Source organism: Sinohyriopsis cumingii, chromosome 11 (genome assembly GCF_028554795.1).
Source record: "Sinohyriopsis cumingii isolate HCF-2022 chromosome 11, ASM2855479v2, whole genome shotgun sequence".
In the NCBI taxonomy this organism is placed as follows: Eukaryota; Metazoa; Mollusca; class Bivalvia; order Unionida; family Unionidae; genus Sinohyriopsis; species Sinohyriopsis cumingii.
The window spans coordinates 109,715,614-109,735,009 of NC_142971.1; the positions used below are offsets into that span (position 1 = coordinate 109,715,614).

Below are 19,396 nucleotides of genomic sequence, written 5' to 3' on the forward strand. Positions count from 1 at the left end.
GATGTCTTCGGATGAAAACATGAAAACCTCAGAAAGGCCTGAAAATTTCACTTTTACCCAGGACTAGTAGGATCCTAAACTGCCCAGGTCCACATAATAAGCCAAGGATTGGTCCAACAGCTAAATCTGATATGCAAATATTTACTGTAATGCATTAACATAAACGAAAGTCAGGAATAAAAAACAAAATTAATGCAAACTGAAAATTCAGACAACTACTTGATTGTTTATTCGATTGTAACTATATTTAACTAACCAAAACATTTTAAAATTTTCAAATCAAATAATCATGGATTCTATTGGTGGATCCTCTTTGAATCTCAGTGATGTTGTTACAAAAGTTCAAGTCTAAAAGTTCTCAAAAAATATTAAACACTCAAAAAAAATAAAACACATTTACTATACAAAGCACATTCACTGAAACAGATGGGAAAATACCAATAGTCAATTTATATGCAGTCAGTAGCCCCAACTATTCACCTGGCAGATACTCAAAGATTCCTCTGACCTTTCTCACCCCATTTATGACATTTTGAAATTTTTGTCATCAAAATATCTAAAATTGGTAGGGGGAAGGGTCAGAAAAAAACCAGACTACTTGACCAATTGCTCAAACTCAGATGACCCTTGACTTGGCCCTCGGAGTGAATGTGTCAAGTGCTGGCTTTCTCCAAAGAAAGCAGTCAGTGGACAAAGGGTCTCATCAGGACAAAAATCTTCTAGATCTGGTTCCTCTGACATTGTGAATAGATGGTTGTGAATTCTGCTTTACAAAGGCTGGAATCAGGGTCTTGATGATCGAGAGGGGTAGGTTTATTTACTATTAATAACCCTTCTACCTGGTGCTCTTTGCTTGTTTCACATGCTATCAATGGATCTGTTATAAAAATGGATGTGCCTCTGAATAAGGCACTTGAACATCTGATTGATTTTTGGTATGCTGTACATGCTGAAAAAACATGAACAGCCTCTTGTCATCACACTCAACCCACAGAAAGCCTCCTTCCATTGATCCTGGCAAGTCTGAATATGCTTATTTTTTTCATAATTTACTGTTAAATCCTTTTCAGACCTGGGATGTCTGATGCCCTGTAGTGCAAATAAGTCTTGTAGATGAGGAATTCCCTGTGGCTGGTTCTAGCCTTCTGCCAGTAAATCCATTTTCAACAAGTTGTATCATATAGAACATATGGTAATATGATACTACTGATGACAGTTTTAGCTATTATGGAGAACAAACTGTTCAATTGATGAAGATAAAGTTTAGTCTGGTGATCAACATTTTGCATGCTTAATTTGCAGACTTCCAGTATTATTTTACATCTGTCAATTGCTAATGATTGATCTGCTTGCATCCGTGCATTTTAATGATTCAATCAAGTGTTTTAAGGAATAAAAATGCAAGTATGGCATACATATACTTACAGCTGCTATGGCTCTAACTACAAATATTATTTACATGTACTGGCTACTGACACCCTATAATGTGTCAGATAGTGTAATTGTCAAATTTTATGGGCTGAAGACAGAATCAAAATTAAAAACAAAAAAAACCCAAACCATTAATTACCATCTGACCTCGCTTAATACACTGTAATGGCTAAAAGAAATGATTGGGTTTCTTTTGTTCTTTATATTTTCTGAATTAGGAAAACAGTTATAGCAGCAGCTTACCCGCAGGACTGGCAAACTTAAACAATGTTGTGTTGAGTCATGCCTGCATGAAATTGATAGGAAATTGATTTTTCTGACCAATTGTGAGTATTGTAATCATTATGTATTTAATCCACTGACGGATGAGACACAACTACAGCACTGATGAAATCTGACCTGGTACCACTGTCTGCATTTCTGGTCACATGACTAGACACATCTCACTACCTACATGTCAATGACATCAGAGGCTGAAAAGTCACATAACAATAAACTCCTTTCCAATATCGCTGTACAAAAATACAAAAATATTAAAGTCACATGCTGTTTATAAAAGAATTAAAGGATATTTAATTCTCAATATATTTTTCTGAGAAGAACAAACAGAAACCAGCTGATGTCGTAGCAACTTGGAAAAAAATCTGATATATCAAGAATAGAGCACACATTAATAATGGTTTTGCTGTATCGTGCGACTGACTGCACTGATATGAGCTCTCTGCAAAAACTCATGGGCCTTGTTCTGTTGTATTAGAATTTTAATTTCACAAAATATGTAGGACTGTAAATTTATAAGTATTTTCTTTTGTTAGTGTTGACTTGTAACTAGTACCAAAACATAACTGACCAAATTGTGCGTGAAAATTTATTGGATTTGCTAATCATTTCTTTTAAAATTTCTTCAAGATGGACATTAAAAGTTGCACTTTGTCAAAATGAGTGGATCCTCAAGTTACTTCAGACCAAAACTGATGCTCAATATAATGGAGTTGATGACTTAAATGGGGTTGAGATAAGCAGGAAAAATTAGCATAACAAAGGATTTGTTTTGGGACTAGACCAAAAGTCTCAACATGCACAGGTTCTTAAGATAACTGAGGTCAAGATAAGTGGGTTTAGCTGTATTTGATTACCCTGAAAGGATTCATTGTTTATTAATTTACCAATACTCATGTGAAACTTTTAGAGAAAACAAATCATGACAAATTGTTTGCTTGCTGATGTTTTGGGGTTTAATGTCATTTCTCAATGCAAGATAGGCTATACATGGCAGTGAGTATAACTGGTGGATGAAGAACCCAGGCACAACCGGTAAGAATCACTCACCCATGTGAAGCTAGTGGCAAGTTTTCACACATACCCACACTGGCCAACCACATAACTTAAACCCATACGGACAGAGATGAGATGGAAGTGATTGATATAGTCCAGTGCTTTTGACTATTTGGCTACCTGGAACCCTCAAACTGATTGGTACTGAGCTGACCTAAGAAAAATCTATCCTGTCCAAGCAAATGTTTATAAAGATTTTTGTCAAATGTAACACAAACTAGAAAAATAAGTTCACAAACACTTGAAGTGGATTAGAAAATGTCATTTGTGCTTATCTTGATGTCATCTCAGTGTGATGTAAGATGTCAAAAAGGTGCCATTTCTTATGGTGCATATCACTGGTAACAGCAAAATCTGCACTGAAGAAACAATACAAGAAAGACTAACAAAGCTATTCTGTGTGGAAGGCTAAAGAATACATTATCTGTAATCAGCTATGTCTGGCTTCATAAACGTACCTACCAGATATACTCAATTATGTCAGCTCCAACTGCAGACTGTAGAGACCCAGATCGGCCAGCACATATTGCACTGGCAGATTTGGGTCTATGCAGTTTGTCAAGAGCAATGAATAGAACCAAAAAAAAATCATCCTTGACATGATAGTGCATTATCTGATGTTAAGTCAGGGTCTATATTTGCAGCAGGAACTGACTTTTGAACTGTATATTTGCTAGTTTACTTGAATATCATGCCCTGTGATTTCCAACTTAATGTCAATTCCATGGAACAAAACTAATTTCCAACCAATCAAATGAAAATGTGAAGATTTTCTTGGCACAGCACAAGACCTAGCATCTGATCCATAAAAATGACAGCTTTTTAATTCATCAATTCTTAGCTCTAATTATGTTAGCCATGATATCTTTATAATTACTCAACTCTTGCACTTCTGGGTATAGTATATGGAGGTAAGTGATCCACAGACTAAATAGATGTTTCTCAGGCACAGGAATTTGTAGGCTACTAGGTTACCGATCAATTTGGCATCCCTTGAACATAAATCAAGTCCTACAAAAAGAAACAGGACCAAAACTGATCTGGCAAACTTTGCCAACTTTGCTTAATATCTTGGATACAATTTTATTTGCTGTGATTTACTCACAGTGTGTAAAAGATAAGGGCAATTCGTTTCTCAAGTTACAAATCTCTCCTTACAATTTCTAGAAAAGAATGATGTAATTGCTGGTAACCTTTTAATGCAGTTGCATGCCTCTGTCACTTTCATGTCTGACCCTAAAGTAAGAAGTCATTCATTATGATGAAGTGAGCATAACTCTTTGTGCAAAGGCACTTCTCGTATGTCCTCAAGCAGGAAATTTCAGACATTATGAGACCTGCATATACTGGGTACTTTGTTCAAAAATGGCACTGGTATGAAGGTCTGTGTACCAACTGATCTACTATAAATAACAATTATTGTCTATCTACTTCTAAGTGATGACTCATACAAAAAGTAAAAATATAAAACATAGACTTCCACTTTTCAGGGTACATATTTAGTTAAGAGTGAATTCTGCAATAAGGAAATTTATTTACTTGTAAATGCCGTTCAAATGATTTCTCCAGTAAAATCTAAAGCTTTCTCAAGCTAATTTCCACTTGTATACTGGGAAAAAACAGGTTAGTAGTAGGCACATGTCTGAATTTAAGCTGAATCAGTAGAAATATAAATCTCATTTTTAATTTAATAAAGAAACATTGTAAGCAAATGAAAACAGATTATTGTTTATTTTGTTATAACCCTTTGTTAGTTTTCTAATATTTCTTACTTTTTTCTCCAAACTTTTAAATTATTATGGTTGGTAGTGTGAAATTTAGTATTAAAAATTTCATGCCCTCTTCACAGACTTTTCAAAAGCAAAAAATGTAATTTTCAAGCACAATAATTAACTACTTATAAAGAATGCTGATTATGGTATGTAGAGTTGTTGAGTCCACAACATTTCAGATTTAAGTAAGTTATTCTTGTAAAAAAATCAAAATTATCTTTTGCTTAACTAGGCCTAATTGAAGACACTGTAGCTCAAGAGTCTTTGGACATGGGGCTAGAGGTTGCAGTCATTTCATATACATCATGTTGGGATTTATCAATCTTCTTTCCCAATTCATAACTTCTTCATGTTTATGCAAAAGTATCTTGTAAAGTCATTCCTATATCTAGATATTTCCACATTTTTAATTATTCTTTTTTCCTCTTGCCAAGCAATTTCAAAGCAAATATGTTTCTTGGGCTCTGCAAGTCACTAGTTATACTGATGGTGGGGATCTTTTAACTAAGGTTAAGTGCATAAATGTAAGTTAGAACTTTTTTTTGTACTCGGTAATGTTCTATGGTATAGTTCTTCATCAATTTTAATTACTGAAGTATCATACTGTATTCTAAAAGCACTTTTCTCCTTGCTGGTGCAATTCTTGGTGCAACAAGGTCAGAAACATACCATTTTTAAACTTGTTTTTTCTTATTGTAATCATTTTCTAAGTTGCTGGCAATGTTCCCACTATTATTATGACTAAGATAACCTCCTGACTTCAGCTAATGTTGATCCAATGGATTTCAACAAACACAACACTGCATGAATATAACATACAGCAGTCTTTTATGAAAATAAACTTCCCATTGCTGAGTATTTGATATATTTGTTATCAGCTTTTAACAGCCCAGTCAACACAGCATCTTTTCATTTTCATCATGAGGTGGTTACAATCCCAAATGAGGCTGAGTACTATTCAGCACGTAAGTGACCCAACTGGAAGTCTTGATGAATATGTAGGCAACTCGACATGAAACTATAGTTCAAGGAAGGCTGGGTTTATAGCTTTCTTAACAGATCTTTTCTTTTTTATTGTAATATTTATGTGAGTAAATTGTTGCTTTTTAAACGTGTTTCTCTTAAAATTAATGTATTTTTCATGGACTAATGAGCATTTTCAAGAACTTTTCTAGTTGTTGTTGTTGTTGTTGTGGGGTTTAATGCCATTTTTCAGCACATGATAGGCTATGCATGGCGGCCAGTATTAATGGTGGAGGAAGAACCCGGGAAAACCCCAGGAAGAACAACCGACCCACGAGAAGCTGCTGGCAAGCTTTCTCACATACCCACATTGGCCGAATCCTATACTCGAACCCACGCAGACAGAGGTGAGATGGCAGTGATCCATAACGGAAAGCACTTTAGACCACTCGGCCACTCGGGGCCCCCAAACTTTTCTAGTACTTTGGAAGCCATTCTCAGATTCAAGCACTTTTCTAGGTAACAACTAAAGTTCAAGCACATTTCAAGACTGTGTGAACCCTGATGAAAAATATAAAATTTGGATAAAGTTTTATGTATGGCTGGATACTTAAGAATTAGACAAGTTGTTTAGATGTTTGGGTGAAATTCTTAAAGAACCACTATGATTCTAAAGATAACCAATTTAAGACAAGATTAGAAATGTGTCTTGATGGCATGTATGATTATTTGAAACAAATCTGTTCAAGAGGCAAAAACAAGCTTTCAGAAATCAAGCAGATGCCATTAATTCGAATTATGATGTTAAAAAAGTGAAAACAAAGTTTGATTTTGATTAACCAAATATTCAGGTCCATATCAAATCTGATTTAATTCCATGCAAAGCTTCAAGATTTTGGAATGGGTATGAATCATACTGCAAGGGCAAACTTCATAGTCAAACACAATAATTCAGTAAAATTTTAGGTCCCTACAAACAAAACAAAAAAAAATGGTGAAAACTTGACTGAAATATGTTTCCATGGTACAAATATTAACCCTCAAACTAACTTTGATTTCAATCCATTAAGTCTATTAACATGGATTCAAACTTCATGATGCCACAGAAAATATCTCAGTCAATGAAGCGCTATAATATGTCAATAGGTTACAACCCAACTTGACCAAGACTTGGGTTTTCTTTACAATTGATGCATAACATGTTTGGTTAAATTTATCAAGCCCTTTAAAAGTTACTGAATAGAAACTAAATTCGTAACATGCTGGGTTTCAAGGATTGGCAGTTCTGAAGAAAAAAACTCTTTGACTCCACACCACAGAATACTGATGGGACTAAAAGGAACAGCAAAAGATTGCAACTGCAAAAGTAAAATTAATGTTGCAGAATAGACAGATCCAATCTTGTGCAGATTCACCACACTAGTTTTAATTATGAAAAAAATATAATTTTATCCATAATCTCATCACATCATAAAACTGCACACTTCAAAATCTCTGAGGTAGGAAGAAGCTCAAACATATCAAGCAGATGTTTATTAATTTATCATAAAGTTCATATCCTAACCATCAAGACTATTCTATTTAACAATACCATGACTGAGGATCATATAACTTGGCAAGCTCGAGTTTCGGGCACAAAAGCTTGTTTCTGATCAATGGCAAAGCAATTTATTCTAACTTTTATACATCAATTTTGACTGGCTGCAACAGTCTTGACTAATTTATCCAAACTCTCTTTAACCAAGTACAGCACTTACTCACTATAAGGCCCTTCATTATAACAATTTCTGTTATAAGGCAAGTATGGGTGTGGATCCCTTTTCATCAAATGGTAGTAAAATTTGTATCATGTATTTCACTATAAGGCAGTCTCACTGAGGCGGTATACTCGATGACTACCACTGACAGCATTATAAGGGAATACTGTACCTTCTCATTTACTCCTGGAGGTTTTGGTATTGAGACCACTCTTTATTCCAAATGCCCATCTTATCCTACTTTTTGCAAAGGTTCACCTGTCTGTGTGCAATTCAGACTAGTCTGCCTTAGAGTTGAGGCCAAAAAGTCTATAATCCAGACACAAATCAGATTCTGACCATGGGTGAATTTTAGGTGGAAAACAAAAATCGGTCAAACAAATTAAGTTTTCCCTCTGTATTTTGTAATGCAATTAGAACATCCAGATTCTTTGGTATCATTGTAGAGCTACAACTGTCTATTTTTCTATAATACCACCCACTTTAGTGTATCATACATGACCTTGATGCTACAGAGTTGGCAGTAGGCTACTACCTCCTGATGCGTAAATGCAGCGCCAGGGGTTAATGAATTAAATGTTAACCATTTAACCAAGTTTCATGTTTGTACTTTGACAGTCTTCTTTTTAAAAAATACTTTAAAATACACTTTATCTATTCTCTGTTGTAACATGATTATCTTATGCTTACCTGCTGAACTCATATGGCACAAGTAAATTGTTATGCTATGCATTGTAACGAACAAACAGATGTGTACCAAACTTAACCTTTGGGAGGATAGAGTAAATCCTAAAAGTTATTAATCCAAAATAGTAGTCAATCTCTAATGCACTTGTGTGTTTCTAGCATACCATAATGCACACATAATATTTTTAGCACAGTCACATTTTTATTAAGTTAGCAGTCTCATGAGTGAAATTATTAATCCCGTCAAAATTTACCACCTTCCAGTATATATTACAACCTATCTGGATCCATAATCAAAAAAATAAAACTAGAGAGCATGAAAATAGCATTTTGGAAAAAAGTATTACGTTAGAAAAATAAACCCAACAAACTTTTTCACTGCATGTACATAAACCTGAAAGAGAAGGTCTTTTAGTAGTATTGGTTTCAGCCAACAATCACGTCAATTCAACAAATTTTAATGCAAGACTTTATTAAGATAATTGAGAGCAGACTCTAACTGTGGACTTTATCTTCTCATCTGCAACAGTAATTTTCTTACTTCCAAAAGAATGAGCAGAAGCTACATTCTTGAAACATGTTAGCATAATGGTCACCCTCACACCTGTTCTACAACAATTTCAAGATTCTGTTGCTTTGAAGATGAACAATTCAAATCATGGCACTTTTGGTACTTTCCTGTTTTTTTTTTTCTTCTTCTCTTCATGCATATCCAATTATAAAGATTTAGATCAACTTCAAAGCACTATATCTGTTTTTGTAGTTTTTCAGGTAGAATATAGGCTCTGTCTTGAATTCATCAATCTTTCAAGACTGAATATTTACCCAATATTTATCCAAAGAACATGAATGCCCTAATCCACTTTTGTATGGCCCTGCAGTCCAATATATATAAAAATCTGACCCTAAATAAATAGCAGCACCGAGCATGCTTTAGGTAAATATGGAATATATATATACTGATGAATGAAATCAAAAGAATCCATCGAATAACAAAATTAACTGATCTGAAGACAAACCAAAAAACTTAATTCACCATTGACATAAAGAGATTAAGTCGATAAACAAAGGGTGTAACTGGTCTGCACCAGAGTGAGCAGATGAGGACTTCGTGTGGGTTTTAATAACAGTAACATAAAAAAGTCAACGAACAAGAACCTTAACAATGTGTGTGATTAGGATTTTTAACGTAGCTTTAACAATCTTTCAGTCATATTGCTACGATGTCTGCAGTGTGACAGTTTATAGTGATGTCTAACACCGGGGCACCATACTGTAGACATGTAGCATGATGTCCCACCCAGTCACATTCTCCTGACATCAGACCGACCAGTCCTAACACTAACCTCTTAATACTGAGTGCCTAGTGAGGCAGCTGTTAGTACAATTTTTTAAAGTCTTTTCTATGACTCCGCCAGGGTCTGAACCCACGATCTCCCACTTCCGAGGTGGATGCTCTAACCACTAGGCCACCACCACCATTTTTACAAAATCTGGAAAACATTCATCACTTATTAAAAACAAGGGTAAAGAGCTAATTCACTCCCCGCATTATGGATCATTTCCAATTACATACGACATACTCGATCGCTACAATGAAGCCCATTCAAATGAACACTCATTTAGGGCATTATTGGGGTTTTGCGACTTTTCACAAAAGCTAAATAAGCACTACAGACCTTATATCTGTGACAGCTCATTTTAATGAAGCAAAGGTTAATGATAATGGGGATTTACAGGTCTTCAGCGCTACAGTGGTAGTTAGTGACTTGTACTTTGGTCTGGTTTATGGTCTGTAGCATGAGATGGCAAGCTGCAGCAACTCTATTTTAGGAACTGGTAGCCATACTTGACTATTGTATTTTTTAAATTTTTCTTATAGCAAAAACATTCTCATTAATGGTCTTGGATTCAAAGGATTAAATAAAGCTCACTGATCAAAGGTATTTATCTCTGTTTTTTTTTGTGATGCAGTCATTTATAGCGATGCAATTTTAGAACAATCTGCACTTTGCAAACACTCAAAAGTGGTTGTGGTTACAATGGATTTAAAAATGTCAGCAGTGTCCATTTGTTTCTGCATAACAATCATTCATATCAGTGTTGAACTGCCTTTTTTTGCCAGAAAAACATGGTTGCCAGACACATTCTGCAGGTGGTTGTTAATCACAGTGTATTTACAGTATATAATAACGTCAATCCATGCATGAAGATTGTGATCATAAATGATTGTAGATTTTACAGCACATCAGCACTGTAAGGCTATACAGTGATACAACAACAAAAGAAAAGGTTGTATGGGAAAAATAGTACGTATCAAGATTTATTACCAATGAGTGATGGAAGTACAAAAACAAACCCAAAACAAATGATGACATGGTGAAAATATATGAAGGTTCCTCAGGGTAATTAGATAATAAAAATGAATTAGGGTGATTAACAATATAAATGATGGTTAAAAATATTCAAAAAGGAAATAGGATTGCAGAATAAACTTTCTTCAAGAAATTTAAAATGCAATTCACATTTAGTGTATCAAAAAGTTTCTTCATGTGCTGAATATTGCAGTAGTGATCACATGTAGGTTGGAAATTGAAACAATCTATCATAAAGTGTTTCAAGGTAAAGGGTTCATTGCATGAAACGCATTAATTTTGATCTATCTCTGAAATGATGGGTTGATCATCATGCCGTCTGTTTTTGTCCATCAAGCATGTACATCAGACTAACACCTTTTTCGGGTTCAAAATCACTCAGTGTTATCTCCATCAACATTTTCCCAGCTCAAATAGTTTGATATACTTAATAACTTTAAAAATTAATTGCCTTCATCACTATGACCAACTAGTCTACAATATTTCTACTGGCTTGACTTTTGTCATGACAAGCACTTTAAGGGTGAACGGCTGAATAAAACTATACTGCACTGAGTACATTTTCATATGCACGACTTGAAACTAATTTGTGGGAGTTCTTGTGCATCACCACTTTCCAAGTGCAAAGTTTGTACAAATTCTGCATGCGATCGTGTGCTCTAGAAGCATATCTGGACACCATCCTAAATGCAACACTTAATGAATGTCTTAAAAGCATGACATTTAAATCCTTGTGAACAACTTTCTAGCAAAATGGTTGGCTGGACTGATGAACAGACATGGGTAACATTATGCCCCTCCCACATTCATGATGAAGCATGCAAATTTTAAATACCTCCAAATAAAATAATGCTAACCCTAATGAAAGTTTCAGACTGGCATAAAACTAAGATTTGTAACAAGTGAGTTTCAAGCAGAAGTTTGGGGACTTTTCACAGAAAAGTTCTGTGCATTCTTGAGTGCATGAAGAGTAATGGGACCAAACAGGAGACACTATGTTCAAATTTCACCAATATATTTAAGTCAAGACCTTTGATTAAACAAATATAGGCAAGACCTTGATTTTTGTTTAATTAGATTGCCAACCTGAAATTCAGTTCAAGTCCTGCCTGACTTAAGTAATACTGGTGACATTCAGATTTGCATCTCCACCTCATAGACTTACCAAGTCCTCTTGGTATCAAAGAAAAGGACCAAGTAGACCATTTCATCATATCTCCTCTGAAGCAGTAGCACATCTTCAGGGGGTACAGGGATGGGAACACCATTATGGAAGTAGCCTGTCTTTGGCATCTTGGGATTTATGATCTATTGATTGAATGAAAACAAACTGACTTGGTTATCTGTTTTAACTATTTTGGTTTCAGAAATTTAAAGATCACAATATGCAGTCTTACTATCAATAGAGATCATTAATCTCTTCTTTCAAGAAAGTCTGTAACTTAACATCCATGGTGTATGCAATGAATTATGATTGTAAAGTGATAGTTACAGTTACACATCCAAGAAAAAAACAAGCTCAGGACATATTCTAATACAGTATCCGTGTATTACTTTTCTTCTGTTGGATATGATTGCCTTAAATATTGGATATGATTGCCTTAAATATTCATTCCCCATTCTGATTTCTTGGCATTCTATAATGCTTTGTTTCATAAAACAAATGTCTTGTGTATTTTCATCAGAAAGTGTGTGAAGAAACGTTTGATTTTAAACTTTGCTAAAAAAAAACTACAAGTACTTCATAAATAAAATGAACATGATATGGAATAAATGTGACACAAACTTAAAAAAGAAACTTCCGACTAATAAAAATTGTGATGCAATGACACCATTTGGGAAGAGGAATAGAGAATGACCCCAGAGAGGCATCACATGGAACAGTCACATAAGCAGAAGCAAAATTAAGAGTTAAGGATATGGATTAAAATGTCATTATCAAAGAGGGGTGCTGCAAAGACTGAATAGTTAGTGTGCTGGACTCAAAACATATAGGGTGGAGGTTCAAATCCTACCATTGGACCAGCCCTTGTCAGCTAATATTGTGTGTCCTTTGGCAAGGCACTTCACTCAGATTGTCTAAGCACTAAATGACCTACTTGTATTGCTGTGCTGTAAAGCATCAAACCAAATCATTACGAAAGAATGGCTCTGCAGAACATTAAATGCATATCTCATGTGTGAGCCATGCAATGATGTAGCGTGCAAAATTACATATTTCATGTATGAACCAATCTGTGACACTAACATGCAAAATTACATGACTGTCTCGTGTATTAAATATTCTATGACAGATGCAAAATTATGTGCATGTCTCATGTAAATCATGCTATGACATTAACATGCAAAATATTTCCAAATCTTATGGCCATGGACAACAAAGACGATTAAGAAAACACTGCCAGCATAAATCAATACTTACATACTCCTATTTCTTAATACAGGCAAGAAAATACTAATACAGAAAAGCCAAGACAAATACTAAAAACAGAACATTTGTAAGGACTGCTTTGACCTTGTGTGCCAATGGGCATGAAGTGGAATTAAATGTGGCATGTCAACCTACCAATGCAGGGTACCAGGGGTAACCACGACACTTTGCCCATACCAGGTCAAGTGGCTCTAAAGGAATCACATCTTCGGAGTCATAACTTGCACTGCGATGCACTCGACCTGAAAGAAGTCAAATATGCATTTTATTGTTTTAGGCAGCTTTTAACTCTTTGAATGCCAATATGATCAATGCTCAGCTTTTCGGGTCTTTTTTTTAATTTAGAAAACCCAAACCATTAACATTGACCTTTATATTTAGTGTCCTGGTTTTTCTACAGCTTTATCCTTCCAAAGAAACACATATACAATGATGTGTTTCTCTTGGGTAAGCTAGATTTTATGTAATTTCTTTCTTTCTCTATCTTGAAACAACCCAAAATGTCTCTCATGGAAGCATCTGAATCTTATGGTACCTCTATCTATGTTTCTGGGCTTTTATATATTTGTGTTTACACAGGCAAACAGACATGCAATAACTGTAACAGCTGACATGGATAAATAAGATTTTGATGTGACATTACGAGGCAAACAACCCCCAACCCCACTCCAAGATTTGTCTATTACATTAACTAATATCATTTTTGTTTCCTTCAAGGGCACATCACAGATGTTCAATGATTGCAATGCATACAAGAAACCAAATTAGAAGGTACTCAATTTCCCTCTGCCACAACTGTAATGTGACTCAAACTATATTTATTAAAGTCACCTCTTTTATGCTGTGAATGGGCCACAAACACATTTAGGGTTTGAAAATCTCCAATATTTAGTAATCTGAACTGAGTATAGCCATTTCAAATGGTATATTGTGACAGTTTTTCATGAGGTACAAAATCTTAATGGATTTTGTGGTTGCTATGAACCATAAGTTTGAAGACCCAATGAATCTATCCACCTTTCATAATTCTATAATTACCAACAAAAACGTCATTTTTGTAGAACCATAACAATTTATACCTACAAAAATAAATAAATATTGCCTTATTTAAAAATATTATAAAGTGCAAACTACTACTATTCAAAAGCAATGTATTACTGTATATACTAAATTATAAGATGGATCCAACTGCGTAGATCCAGATGTGCCATGGTTCGTTTTTATTAAGAACAAATATAGATCCAGATCTGCCAGCACAATATACAATGGCAGATCAATGTCTCTGTTTGCGATTGGACCCTGGTACAGCCAATAATTTGTTGCAGTTGGATCCATGTGACACAGTAAACTAAAAACAACACAGTATACTACAGCAGTTAACAGTGTAAACTGTACACACTACCAATGTTGCCAAACTTTGTCTTGTTTATGTTTAAAATCTTCCAGTATTTTTTAATATCAGTATGTACTGAAAATATTAATCTGTGTCAGTGCTAGGTAACACTACCACTGTAATTGTTTTTGATAGGATTAATCCATTTGTTCTGAATGGCTAATATTTTTCTTGTGTCACACATCTGTGTTCACCACAAAGTTCTTATTATGTCTCCGAAGTTGTGACTTTCTAATTTTTTAAACTAATGTGCTGTAACAAATACCATTGTAAAAATAAATATTAAATACTTTTCAGCTTCAAATTAAAAGCGACAAAAATTACACTATTGTGTTCAAGCTGAAATGAAACAGAATATTTAAGCACATAAAAGGTTTAATTTAAAAATCAATTTTCCCCATCTCCTGCATGTATATTTTCTACATTTTTGTCAGCTGTGACATAATGCAATTCTGCTCTATTTTTTTCTAGGACCTTCTGCAGTCTCATCTAGATCCAATTAAATAAAAGCACAATACATGTAGTTCTAAAACAAATAAAAATGTTTAAATTCTTTTAACATCAACTTTCCATATCTCAATGACAAGACTACTGTAATATTCCACCAGATCTGACAGGCTTTTGTAATGTTAATTCTGTGCCTGGTGTCCCCTGCACACTTCTATTTTCTGGGCAAGTTGGTTGTGCATGCTCAAGTGAGCCATTCAGCCAGCTACAGATATATATCTAAGTGAACATTTAGCAAACTAGGGTATTTTATATATACATTTCACCTCTTTTATAAAATATCTGCTGCTAGCATCTCAGCATAAATTATAAAAGCCGATCACTTTGAGTGGGAATAGATACAACACTCTAGGCACTGTGACAGACCAGGTCAGTTTGAAAATTTCAAATGTTTAGAAGAACTGAACAATTTTCATCCAATATTTGGAAATATTATTCTCTTAATTTGCCAGATTTTGAGATTGGTACAAGTTGCATTGTGTCATGCAGAAAACTTGACATCATACTAACCAGAAAAGTCAGGAATCCCTGTATACTAGTAGCATTTACCAATTTTAGCTGTATACACTTCAGTAAATGGCCAACTGTAAAAAGCACTGACAAATGTCTGCTATCTGCCAGCCCATTCAACCCCATCTATTCTGGCTCTCCAGTCTTTGTTTTAAGCATGCAATCCACTATTTGTTGTAATTATGATTTTATGCAAACAATGTTAACCCCAATATGCAGGCATGTAATGCAATGCAATTTTGGAATTTATCCTGTTGTCAATAGGCTGTACAGGGATAAAGCTTCTAAAATAGTGTTCGAAGAAATAAGAATCATTACCCTTTAATAGGCTAACTAAAGTATTTGAAAGTTCCCTGGAGCTACAATTAACTGTAGAAACATTTTGTTGAGGTTCAATATATTAACAGACTTGTGAAAGACTGAGAAAAGTCCTTTGTTTGCAAGCAGCGGCTAAAGGCAGGTCACATACTCTAGAATTTGAGAAGGCTACACAATTATTTGCTTAGCTGATCTATTTTCTGCATTTTAAGCACATTAAACTTATTAAAAATGTTAAGGTTCATTTTACTAATGTTCCCCCAACCCATCTCCGTTAACAAACATGTACAGTATCAACAATGTATGATGGACCAGAATAGAATAATGCAATACAAAGTATGAAGAACTACAGGTAGATGTAAAATTTTCTTTGATAAAGAAATCAGCTGAAAAATAACATTTTCAAACACATCATTATCATGTTGCCTGAACCCTTATGATCTGAAAACTAACAGCATTTTGCCACCCATTTCATCTTTTTAAAGGATGTCTGGGGATTCACTGAATGATTTTCCTATTTGTTTCAAATTTTAAACTCCTATACTATGCAAATTTTCTTTTGCTTCACAGTCTTCACATATCCCATGTTATCAACTGGAAAACAAATCTGTTCTTAATATAGAATGAGTAAAATAATGTACTGTGATAGAAAAACTTTTCCTTCCCCATACCTTTCAATTAAATGGTTCATGCCTTTACAGAAAATATTTTAAGACCAACAGAATTCATAACAATTTCTAATGTAGATGAATTTCAATGTTTATCTAATACAAGTATTTCCTGCATAGCAATATTTCTGTACTGTGAAGACAAGATGCAGATTTATCAATTAAGACATTGAAGTTCAGGTATGGTAACTAAATAATTTATAAAAACAAATAAAATCTCCTATATATACATGTATGTACTGGAAGATATACTGTGCCACCATAAATAGTGAACATGCCATTGATTAGAAGAATGGGCACAAGATATCTGTCATGTTTGTTCTTGTAAAATTCACATCCACCAGCAGACTGCATACATCCAGATCTGCCAAAATATAATCCTCCAACAGATCTGGAATTACCGTTTGTTCTACTTGAACCAATAGCTATTAGTGCTTACCTTAATCTGCTGGAGCACCGTGAAGATGCAGATCTGGTTTTATGCTGTTCACAGTTGGAAATGTACAGAGGTAAATACATCAGATCCTAAAAGCCATCAGGAAAACAATATATGCATGGACATCCACAGGGTAGGGTTGGGAGGGTGTGTTGCCTTCCCTTATTTAAAAAAAATATCCATTGTACAATATATATGTATTCTATTGATTTTGTCTCCCCCCACCCAAAAAACCCCAATGATTATTGTTTACATAAACACAGCCTTGAGTATTACATAGTAATTTTTTCAACATAAAGGGGGAGGAGATGGATATATTACCAGAGTTAACAACTTTACAAGATTTCCATGAAAAACTAAGTACACATCAAAGTTGCAAAATAAATTTCCTTTTTTTTTTAAAATCAGCAAATGTCCCTTGACAAGTGTTTCATTTTGTTCAACTTTTGAGTGAATTTTGTATGTTCAAATCCACTTTTTATTGCCAATATATGTGACTTCCGGCCCTGACCCTCTTATAATTCTCAAAATTCACCTCACCTCCATTTTGTATTGCTTTCCAATCTGTAAGCTTTATTGTCCATTACCCATATTTATGAAACATACCAAATATGATCACTCTATCTAAATTCCAAATGTTGGAGTTCAATTTACAAGGAAAACTAATACTGCAGGGATGGATGGCCCAACAGGTACATATAGCTGGACCGAAATGGTTGACAACAATACATAACTAAAAAGGTGGCAACTGAAACACATTTCACCCTTACAATTCTTCTTGCTTATAGATCATTTCAATGCATCTATAATTATGACCATAACAGTTGGTAACTAAATTCATGCAACAAAAAAAAAGGATATACTCTATGAACACGACACTAGGCACCAAAGTCAACAATTCGGTGAATTTTTGTTCCTGCCTATTGTGATGTTACCCCCACACACACACACACACAGTGATTGAAATTTGGTTGTAACTCTTATGAAAGAATCAAAGACTTACAAGACTGACATGGAAAGTTAAAAAAATTCTGTCTCAAAAGACATGAGTTAAAGTGCAAAAAGGGGGATAAAACTGATTAGTGATTGTGGTTTGCGGATAAAACTCATAAAAAGGTGCCATCAAAATGAGAAATGTTAGTGTATAACATGTGATCCCAAAACCTCAACTTTTAAATTTTAATACAGAAACAAAAACAACCATGAAATATATATATGTCACACTGACCCTGAAAATAATACCCTCAAAGTAGATTACAAAACATCCTCTATTAACAATGTGCAAATATACCAAATATTATAGAGCTGAATGAGAATGTCACTGAAACCTAAACTATTGACTTGTGACCTTAACCTCAAATACAAAACTTTCAACATAGTATACAACAACTATACCAAGTTTCATCCCTTAATCTCCTATAGCTGCAAAGTTATACAATGAAAATTAAAGAATAAAGGAAAACGTACAAGCCTGACACATTACCATGACCATGAAAAATGGACCTAACAATGATATTGTATAAGTAGATTGTTTTATCTCTTAATCTCAAATGTCTAAAGTTATAGAGAGGTAAGGAAAGTGTGATGAAAAACTAGCCTTAAGGCTGAGACAGCCCCCCCTCCCTTGAGCTACAAGAGATACTTTGCAATAACGGTACCGGTTATCATCTCAAAAGCTTCAAGTATGACAGGATCCACCAATGTGACACACATAAACGTACCTTCAAGTGATGATGTATGAATACAAGTTCTATCCCTCAATCTCAAACAGCTCTAAAGTTAAAGAATAAAATGGAAAGAGTGATGAAAACTTTAAATACTGAGCAATTATTATGAACTTGAGAAATGGATCCCCATATGGCTCACAAAACATCTTCTAATGATATGTATGAAGATATCATGCTTCACCTCTTAACCTCAAACAGCTGTGAAGTTTGAGTGGAATGAAATGTGATAAATTATTTCACATATTTACCTGTAACCTTGACCCTGAAGGTGGTGGTTGTTGTAGGGTTCAATGCCAGTTTTTCAGCACAAGACAGGCTATATATGGAGGCCAGTATAAAAGGTGGAGCAAGAACCATGGAAAACCCTCGGAAGAACCACCAACCCATGAGAAGCTATTGGCAGGCTTTCTCATGTACCAATGTTAAATGTTAGCCGAACCTTAGACTTGAATCCATGCAGAAAGAGGTGAGATGGTAGTGATCCGGAATGGTGAGCACCATAGACCACTTGGCCATTTGTGGCCCCCCTTAAAGATGGGATTCTTAATGTGGTGCATGACACCTTCTAATGATGATGTATGTCGTGTTTCATCTCTTAATCTCAAATGGTTTGAGTGTTATATAGATGGAAAGGAAAGTGTGAGGAAGAACTTAAAATACTGACTTGTGACCTTGACCTTAAAGAACTCCCTATATGGAACAAAATACATCTTATAATGATAAATATACAAAGTTACATCTCTTAATCTCAAGGAGCCATGGTGACTCAGTACTTTGTGTGCTGGATTTGTGACCTAAAAATTGCAGGTTTGAATCTTACCACTGGATCAACAGGCGTTGGCTAAAATGGTATGTTCTTGGGCATGGCACTTTACACCAATTACCTTGGCACTAAATGACGTACCTGTGTTGCTGTGTCATATAGCACCAAAATGAACCAAACCTTAATCTCAAACAGTTTTAAAGTTAAATCATGGAAATGAAAGTATGAGATAAAACTTACATTGACCTTAGGACATCCAATGTAGTACATAACCTACCTTTTAGTGATGATATACATGCATATCAAATGGCTTTAAATTTATA

General features: G+C 34.7%; 1 protein-coding gene across 3 annotated transcripts in view; it reads right to left on the bottom strand.

Annotated features, from left to right (window-relative positions):
* LOC149789282 (peregrin-like) overlaps positions 1–19,396 on the bottom strand; it is a 171,828-nt gene that overhangs the window by 20,522 nt on the left and 131,910 nt on the right. For 2 of the 3 annotated variants that reach the window (XM_089975473.1, XM_089975471.1), the window contains exons 13-14: positions 12,887–12,993; positions 11,486–11,628 (exon numbers count right to left, since the gene is read on the bottom strand). The exons of the other annotated variant lie outside the window; for it this stretch is intronic. In XM_089975473.1, coding sequence (XP_089831599.1) covers positions 11,486–11,628; positions 12,887–12,993 — 250 coding nt within the window. The remainder of the gene's footprint in view (positions 1–11,485; positions 11,629–12,886; positions 12,994–19,396) is intronic. 3 annotated transcript variants of the gene reach the window in all.